Genomic DNA, 9,816 nt, shown 5'->3' with positions numbered 1-9,816 from the left:
TGTAGATTTTTAAAAATCCTCTCAACAATAGTTAAATGAGATTCTTTCGGGTTAGATTGAAAAATCTCGCACATAAGTAGACACTAAACATAATATCTAGACGAAAACCATTTAAATATAGTAATAAACAGAAGGTTAGGTGTTCTAACCCTCGTGGTGTCTCATATACGCCCTAGCCACAAAAAGGAAAGGATATAATTCTTCGACCATCATAATTTTACTTCAAAATCCACCAATAAAGGGTCTTCTGACCTTTTCTAAGTTACTTCCTTTGATAAGTTTGTTTGCTTAGTATTATTTGAACACGTAAAAGTTTTCATTTAATAGCTCTAGGTTCTATAACATTAATCAATTTATTAACAATATACATTATAATATAATCAAAGGAATATGATACTGTGTGTACGTATTAGGAACTATTAACGTGACAACAAATACTAACTAACTATGGAGCACTTTACACGCCCCTCACAAATTGACTTCCAATGCAATCTGAAATAAATCATATAAACATGTATAAGAACATTTTCACCTAAAAAAACGCAATTATATATTCATTCAAACATTTCCAAATAACTTTCAACCTCAATTCACAATCTCAATATAGAAAAGATATTGCTTATACAATTGGAGTTATAAGTCAACTTATGCATAAATTTTAAGTTGGCCATATGAGTGTTGCCCTTTGTATCATCAAAAGGGGATGAATTTGGAGATAGAAGAATACCTCAATGTTGATTCGGCATGAGATCAAAATGGTTGAAGATTTTTTTTTTCTCCTTCACTTTAGTCAGAGGCAATCTTGTTACTTACACTAGTAAGAAATAGAAATTTGTAGCTCTCTCAAGTGTCGAGAAGAATTCCAGGGCATTGTTCGAGGAATATGTGAGGACTGTTAGGTTAGGAAATTACTAATTAGACTAGTGTTTCCCCCAAAGGTGACTTGTAGACTCATTTTTCACAATAAAGCAGACATTAACATTTTAGAGAACCCAATACAACACAATCAAACAAAACATGTAGAGGTTGATAGAAAAATATATTGACAAAAGTAATAGGAAGCAAACCTTTTTCAAAAACATCGAGCAAGTTGAGTATAGAAAATCCTACAACTCAACTTGTGCGAAAATGTAGAAAATATAAAAATTTTGCACAATATTGTACATATGGTAGTTTTCTTTATATATAAATTGCACCCACATAACATAACGATTGTTTACAGAACAAGAGAGTTACAGAACTCTAATTCTCTACAAAAGTTGTTTCACATTCGTTTTTCAGAACTATGGGTTGCCCCTACAATTTATAAAATTATGCAGTGTCTTTTCTATTTCAGATGTGAGATGAATCACATATAAGCAACAATTGACACTTCAATTCTCTAACTCACATCTCACATGTGAGCATCCATAGAATTTTTAGAAGGGTTGTAAACCTTATAAGATTAAGTACCTTAATATTAGGGTCCAACAACAAATCGAGCACTAATACAATGTCAAAGAACCAACAGCTAAAAGGTTAAACTCATGGTTAAAGCCTTGTGATATCACTTGAGATCCCCTCTGAGTTAGAACTTTGAAATGAAAGGTAAACGAGATTTGAACTCTTGGCGTTCTTTTTGTACCCCTAGCTTCTAATACCTTATCATTGACCCAACTCTATCCAAAGATTAAACTTTTAGTTGAGTTTATCACACGGTATTAGTCTATTAGAGCTTGGTTTGTTGTGGGCCTTTATAACTTGTCATTTTTAATCAACTATAATTCATTATATACTCTATCAAATAATTTTTTATTATAATATTTAAACAACTAATAAAATACAAAGTTTTTATTTTTTATTTGGAGTAAACTAGACGATCCCTGTTAGAAAGTGAATTCATACTTTATTTGTATATGATCAACATTATCTAATAAAATACATATATGCAAAACTTAAAACATAGAACTCATCACAAAGAAAACTAGCTACATCTACTTAATTAAAACTTACTTTCATGGTAAATTTATAAGTCATGAATTACCACATAATTAAAGATTAATCCTACACATTTATTTGTCATATATACAAGAAGAGTATTGCCATTTATGAATCTTTTTTTTTTTCTTTATATTCATATATAGTTGATTTTATGAGCTTTTGGTGGAGATTGAGTCATGTATTGATGTTGAGAATGACGTATCACACTCATAATCAAGATCTTCAAAATCCCAAAACTCCTCTTGATCTTGTGTTTCTTTCTCTGGCATTTCCCATCTCTCTTCATCTATATCCTCTCCATTCATTATTTCCAAAACCTGTCAATCATCAATTTTTATCTAAACAAAAAGTCTTTCAAATAACTTTCAAAATGAATAAAAATCTCATTTTTGTCAAGGATGTGACATAATTTTTTTACTAAAAATTACTTCCCACCTTAATTTCCTTACTGATTAAGATTTAATGTTGGAAAGTATTTTCTTTGTCCCTCTTATTTTACAAGAGTTGTAAAATGGATGAAATTTAATGGAAAAAAATTTAGAAATTAAACAAAAAAAACAAGTAAATGATAAAAATGAGTGGTTAAGAGAAATTATAAGTTTATGAATGAAATTAAAGAACGAATGTGAAACCAATTTAAGAGTCCAAAATATTTCAAGTTACATGAGAGGTGAGTGAAATTTGAAACAATAATCTCTTATAACGTTGGTTTCTAATATCATGTCAAGGAACGAATTTAAACAAAAGGTCAAGTTGATAATTAATATGCCATGATATCTTATATATTGATCTAACAGGCCCAAAATATGATATATACTCTAAGAGTCATGCTCTTATTCTTTCATTAAGACACTTTTACGAAATTAGATTTTTGCCAACCAAACTTGTATATTTTCTGAAGATATCTTAATATTTAATTTATTTTAACTCTATGTAAATTAATGTGTGCACATATTGAACAAGCACGCGACATGTACACGGCCTACCTTTGGCATGTCACGGCCTTGCTCAAACTCACAACTTCATGTATCATGTTCACACATTGGAAAATAAAATGGATTGGCCTGACTACACAAAGCCTACATGAACAATCGCTAGATACGCTACTTTAAATTTATAAAAAAAATAAGATTGGTAAAAATAGGATAAAAGGTGGGCATGCGCTCAATATGCACCCATTCATGCCAATTGCTTATGAGATACGACACGATACGATGATACGATTCGACCTTTATCCACCTTTTTAATATAAAATTTATCTTTTTACGTCTAAAATTGTTTATTATGAGTGCGGCTAGAGTTTGACATTTAGCAATAGAATGTATTATCTAATGTAATTTTTCTAGTAATATTTATGCAGATTGATTCAAGTTTCAAGAATCAAATTATTGTAGTGCGAATAATGGAATAATAGAGGGTTGCCACTTGCGATGCTATCTAGCTAGAACAAATGAAGCTTGAACATTTCAAATCAAAGACCCCAAAAATTAATTAATTAATTAATTTATTTATTTATTAAAAGAGAAATAGAACAGTAGTTGCTTAGCTAGCTGAATCCGACAATCTAACAATTATAAAGGAAGTCACACATGATTAGACAAATCATCTAAGACCAAAACATTACTCGTGTTCAAAGTTTTATTACATGTTAGGTAGAGGTAGTACATCAGCTATCTAATTTATATTTGCTTTATAACACCTTGCAAATTAATACTATAGGCCACCAAACCAATTGGTAAGAAAATTGATGCATTAATAGGTCGTTATTAGTACCATCATCTTTTGAATTTCTTATATAAATCGTGTTGCTACAAGTAACTAAAACAGCCATCTTGAATGCTTTTGTCCTAGAATAGTATTAAACTTTGGCCTTATTTAGTTATAAATGAATATATATTCAGTCTAATTTAGTTTAACTTGGATTTAATTTGTTCGGGTTTAGATAGAACTAGATCGAAGATTAAACCCTTAACTTAAAAGGCCTGGAGATTGGATCTAATGCATCTGGTTCGGTTCCATTCAAGTCCAATTCTATCAGGTTCAATCGAGACTATAGACTGTGGGTTCGATCCACTTTTGCATACCCCTAAGCAAAACAATCGCACCCATTGTATTTCAACTTAACTCTCCTATACAAAGTTTAATAATTAACACAATAGAAACCAAGCATAAGATTTATAGTTCAAATCTTCATGGATGCATGCTACCATATTTATATCTTGTAATAACTTTTGAATCACGAATAATTTAAGAGATTTTTTGTCTTTTGAAATACTTACGCTATTGTTATTAGCATTAAGTCTCCGTATTTTTTAAGTTTTAAATCATTAAATTTTTCTCCTCCAAAACTAAAAATTAGAATTTTATTTTGTTAATAAATAATAGATTGTATAAGCATATATAATTTTTTTACTATCGTATTCACAACTAGTAGATCGATCATTCAACTATAATTATTAATAGCTAGTATATCGATCATTGCACTAGACTTAATTATTTTTTAATTCTATTGATCACTATCTATCTTGTTAATAAATAATAGATTGTATAATCATATATAATTCTTTGCTATTGTATTCATAATTAGTAGATCGATCATTCAACTATAATTATTAATAGCTAGTATATTGATCATTGCATTTGCATGTGGCTCAATGGATAGACCATCTGCATGTGGAATAGAAGATTTGGGATTCGACCCCTACTAAGCGTAAGTATCAATTGGGGGTTTTTTGACTGCGCGCATTTCACTTTATTCCCTCTTTGGGGAATAGGTATAATTTGTCTGCATCTTTCAAGAAAAAAAAACTCCCCACCCAAACCCTGCCTTATACCGGATATTGGGAGTGTCCTTTACCTTTATCTTTTTATATCGATCATTGCACTAGGCTTAATTATTTTTTATTTTCATTGACTATTTGGATCCCCTTAGTATAGGTGGAGCGACAAGTCACTTTGCTCAAGACACTGATAACGGCTCCTTTGATAACTAACAAGATGGAAGTCTTAATACATAAAAGGAATACGTAATTAAATAAGAGCTACCACTAAAAAAATTTTAAAAATTTATGACACATCATTATTAGAGTATTATGTTAATATTTTCATTTTAATTTATGATATTTCCTATAAGTATTATCAAATATTTTGGTAGCATTTGATAAAGGTCATGATATTGATATCACGTTACAACTGACCCTATTATTTGTACTGGATTCTTGTGAAAAATTGTCTTTCAGTGAGACGATTTCAAACAAGGAGTCTATAATATTATATTTTGTATTAAATGGGCTATTTAACCCACTTATAAGACACGTTTCTCAATGAGATTGTATCATATAATAATTTGTGTTAAAGTAAAATGGAAGTACCTGAGTCATGGTAGGACGCCAAGTAGTTGAAGAACGAATGCAAAGGGAGGCAGCAAAAGCAAGTCTTCTAATTTGCATGTCATCAAAGGCGTCTTCAAGTCTTGGGTCAACCAATTTTTCAATCTCGTTTCGTTTAAGGTATGGTTTTGCCTGTCATTGTCAAACCTTTGACATTATTTTGTTTATATAATAAGACACAAAACTAAGATATTATTTAGTAAGCGTACTAGCAAGTAGCTTAAACCCGCAAGAAACCCTTAATTATTTAGTCAATCTTACCAAATAAATGTGGAAATTATATATAAAAGTATAATATTTCAGCAAGAAAATATAATGACAGTTTTGATTATTCCTACCCAACTGCGTAAGCTTTGATGAGAGGCATCCACTGGTTTTCTACCAGAAATAAGCTCTAATAAAAACACTCCAAATGCAAAAACATCTGTTTTTTCATCAACAATACCATGAGAGAAATATTCAGGCGCCAAATATCTGCATATGTTACCGCAAATGGAAACCTTTAGCTAGCCGTTTTAATTAGATAAAGTATTCACAAAAAAATATATGGATGAACAAATCAAATATGTGTATAATATTAAAAATCGAATAAACTAGTGGAATAGATTAGAAAAAATAATTTTAAAGTACAATTTATTTAATAAATTGAAAGGACAACCTAAAATAAAAAAAATACCATATGTATATATTTACAAGTTAAACCAATTAGATAAAATGAAATCTCTCTTATGAATCACCATTAGCATATTTTTTCTCTTCATTACACTTAATTAATTATTCTAATTATTTGCAAACTTAAATACTAGTATTCTATATTTTTGAAATAAGACCTTGACACCTTGGTGCTCTCTTCATTTAAAAAAAATAAATATTTCAATGAAAATTGTAAAAACTTTTATTTTGCATCGTAATTATAGTAAATATATTTATTTTATTAATAAACTTAATATACTGTTTTTTTATTAACTTTTTCATATACAGAAGAAAGACCCTTTGATAATAAGTCTACTTTCTCAGTTAAATATGCAGAACTTTTTTTTTCTTATTTAGTTAAAAAATATCAAGAAGGAATTTCACTAAAAAAAAATGTAAATGTTGAAAAGCAAAATAAAAATAAAAAAAGAAAAAGAAAAAAAGAATTGTGGACAGAAAATTCAGACCCAACAGTGCCCTCAACAGGAGCAATAGAGTGATGAGTCCACTGGGATGGGAGCCATTTTGCAAGCCCAAAATCAGAAATCTGTAAAATTTCAGTTAAATGGTTAGTAAACTACACATGTGATATGGAGTATATGATAAGGCCGGGGAACATAATGAATCATGAATGAATAATACAAATAGATTGACTTACTTGTGGCTCAAAATCTTGAGTTAATAAAATATTTGTGGCCTTTATGTCTCTATGTATTATCCTTCTTCGACACCCTTTGTGCAAATAATGCAACCCTTTGGCTGTCCCAATTGCTATCTTGTGTCTAACTTCCCATTCCATTGGAGGACTACTTTCATCTATATCCATGTATCATCAATTATTCATGCTTCAATTTAATTGTTGTTGTTTAAGTACTTCCCTTTCTATACAAAACTTAATTATTGCTATACCGTTAAGGCTAAAATATAAATTTCCTAGTCACTATATGAGTGGTACAAAATGTTGTAACATTTATAAAGTAGTAACAAATCTTAAAATCATCCTTTTTACAAAAAAAAAAGTGAATTAAATTATTTAAAAAATTTTAATGCATATTTTTCTTAAATCTTTTAATCTCTTATTAAAATCAAAGATAAAAAAAAGCTGTTATAATATTATGCAATAAAATAATATCTATCATATTATAGAGATTTAAATATTTTTAATGTACGTAATAATTTAATCTATATACACAGTAAGTAAAATATATTTTTTTAAATAGTAACTAGAAAGTAGAAATCTTAGAATATGCATAGTAACATAATTTATATACATAATAACTAGAATAATTTTTATATATACATACTATTAACTAAAAACCCTAGAACATCAAATAAAAAGGGAAAAAATAATACCTTAATTTATATACATATATAATAACCAGAATATTTGTTTATTTTAAGTAGCATAAACAATAATCCCCTAAACTATTGATCCAAATTAAAAGATAGAGCTAAGAAGCCAAGAGTATTGAATAAAGTTTAAGTTACCATGAAGAATAGAGGCAACAGAGCCTCTAGGAGAGAAGGGGAAAAGAAGGTAAAGACCATTCTCAATACAACATCCTAAGAGTGATGAAACATTTGGGTGGGAAGCATGTCCAATTGTTCCTATTTCTGTCAAGAATTCTCTTTCTCTCTTCTCCTCATTACTTCCTTTTGTCAGTTTCTTCACTGCTACCATTTCTCCATCTTTCAACTCACCCTTGTATACCTCTGAATACCCTCCTTTTCCCACCAAATTTTCTGCTTAGCCAAACCAAAAACAAATACAATTTCATATATAAAATAAATACAACTCCAAAAATATTCATCATCATCCATCCAATGTATTCCGCTTATAGAAAACTATAATCAGAGTCTAGTTTGGAAAGAAAGGCGTCAACCCACACCCATAAAGGAGGATACGAACCAAAAAAGAAAGACCACAGAAAAAGAGGTTTTTGCAACTAAAAAACCTGAATAAAAATACTAAATTTTGAAAAAGAAATTGAAAAAGAACCTGAGGAGAAGCCATTAGTAGCAGAAAAGATTTCTTCAAAAGAGAAACATCTCCAAGTGGGTTTCTGAGGAAAACACACAGATTCTGTTAAATCATGATTTGAAAACTGGGTATTCTGTTCATGTCGTTGAACGAACCCTGAATCTTCAGTGCTAGTTATAGAGCGACGTCGTTTGGAGAATAAGCGCTTCAAACTTGCAGATCGAATGTACTTCATTTTTATCCCCCTTTTTTATGGTATATGTTTGTATTTGTTACTTTACTTGTTCAAACCTGAAAAATGTGAGGAGTTAAGGGGACAGCATTGAGAAGAACAGCTGTCAAATGAATGTCTGAATGTTTGTGTAAATATGATTATTATATTTGTTGATTGAGGGCAGAGAGATAAAGGATGAAGCCAGTTATTTGAGATATGAAGAACTGTGAAGTTAGTAAGGTTTGATGTTTAAATAAAGAAAAGGGAACAAAGAAATAGAGGGAACTATTCAAGTTTGAAAAGATTTATCATGTGTGGTTGCTCTTTAGATTAATTAATGCCCTTTTCACCCAATAAGTAGAAATAGGTATTTTATTCACGGTATTCAAAAAATTATTTTTGTAATAAATTTATAATATATTTTTAACTAATCTTAATAAATTAAAAAAAAGGGTTTAAGTTACGAACGAGATTATATAATAACGAAATATGTATATATATTACTATATAAGTAACAATACATATTCAAATTTAAAATATTATTTTGTAAAATTTTATTATTCCACAAAAATCATATATTTATCATTTAATTATTATACTAATAATTTTACAAAGATTATAAAAGTAAATCAACACAATTTTTGTACGTGTATATGAACATAATGTAAAAATGATAACAAAATGCACCTGCACGAAAGATACAAAAATGATTTGTCTTATTTGATTTTTTGAAATTATTTACTAATCACTTTTAATTTATATTTTATTCTTAATTTAGATGTCAAAATATATTTAAGTAAGATTTTGTTTGATTCGTCTCAATGTAAAATTTATTAATATTAATTTTTATAATTTTAAAATTATCTGCAATTAGAAATATTTAGGATTGAATAATATTAGTATATTGAATACAGTATAATAATTTAATATTAATAATTTTTGCATTGAAACGAAGCAAACAGATCCAACCTTACTATGTTTTAAGGTATAGATTAAAAACTAATTATAAGCAAGGATGATAAATGAATAGTGCAATATTTCTAATATTACACATAATTTTGAACTAAGAAATTATATGTTTAGTGTTTTCTTGGTTGCTAGCTATATCTATCGGCCAACATCCTAGCCCAGACAAACAAAGATTTTGATATTTTGATATTTATTCTCTTCATTACTATTTGATATTCTCATGATGAGAATCATAAACAATAAAAAAATATTAAAATAAAATTAGTAAAAAATTCATAAGTATATTATAAAAATGTAAAAACAGAGGGAATAAATTTTAATATTACCTATCAACTATTAATTTAAGCCTAAATTGATAATTGAGTTGATTCATCTTCCTAATTATCACGGCACTAAAACGTTATTTGTAGCGTTAGTTACCTAATTAGTAAAAACATGCATACTATATAATCAAAAGTATATAATAACCTATAATTCATAACAAAGATTTAGGGAATTGATATTACCTGTGGAATTTCGGTGACCAAGTAAAATGTACTTTATATTCTTGTTTCTTTACTTTTGAATTATTATTATTATAGACAAAGAAA

The 9,816-nt window shown here is 28.5% G+C and overlaps 1 protein-coding gene across 1 annotated transcript; it reads right to left on the bottom strand.

Moving 5' to 3' along the window:
• Positions 1 to 1,868: 1,868 nt before the first annotated feature.
• On the bottom strand, positions 1,869 to 8,567 carry LOC130828824 (probable receptor-like serine/threonine-protein kinase At5g57670). The gene is made up of 7 exons (XM_057694827.1): positions 8,062 to 8,567; positions 7,551 to 7,805; positions 6,721 to 6,878; positions 6,530 to 6,609; positions 5,708 to 5,843; positions 5,352 to 5,501; positions 1,869 to 2,297 (listed from the first exon to the last, which is right to left on the bottom strand). Exons 1-7 carry the CDS (start codon positions 8,276 to 8,278, stop codon positions 2,130 to 2,132), a joined length of 1,164 nt encoding a protein of 387 aa, XP_057550810.1. The 5' UTR covers positions 8,279 to 8,567; the 3' UTR covers positions 1,869 to 2,129.
• Positions 8,568 to 9,816: the final 1,249 nt, after the last annotated feature.

Source organism: Amaranthus tricolor, chromosome 12, assembly GCF_026212465.1.
Source record: "Amaranthus tricolor cultivar Red isolate AtriRed21 chromosome 12, ASM2621246v1, whole genome shotgun sequence".
Classification (NCBI taxonomy): domain Eukaryota; kingdom Viridiplantae; phylum Streptophyta; class Magnoliopsida; order Caryophyllales; family Amaranthaceae; genus Amaranthus; species Amaranthus tricolor.
This window is presented reverse-complemented; position numbering and strand designations above follow the sequence as displayed.

What these genes read in the sequence shown, in the direction of transcription:
- LOC130828824 (XM_057694827.1), bottom strand. Translation starts at nt 8,278, where the DNA reads ATGAAGTACATTCGATCTGCAAGTTTGAAGCGCTTATTCTCCAAACGA. An exon ending in TGTTGCCTCTATTCTTCATG is followed by an intron (nt 6,879 to 7,550) that starts GTAACTTAAACT and finishes ACATGGATATAG; the next exon opens with ATGAAAGTAGTCCTCCAATG. An exon ending in GGCGTCCTACCATGACTCAG is followed by an intron (nt 2,298 to 5,351) that starts GTACTTCCATTT and finishes GATGATTGACAG; the next exon opens with GTTTTGGAAATAATGAATGG.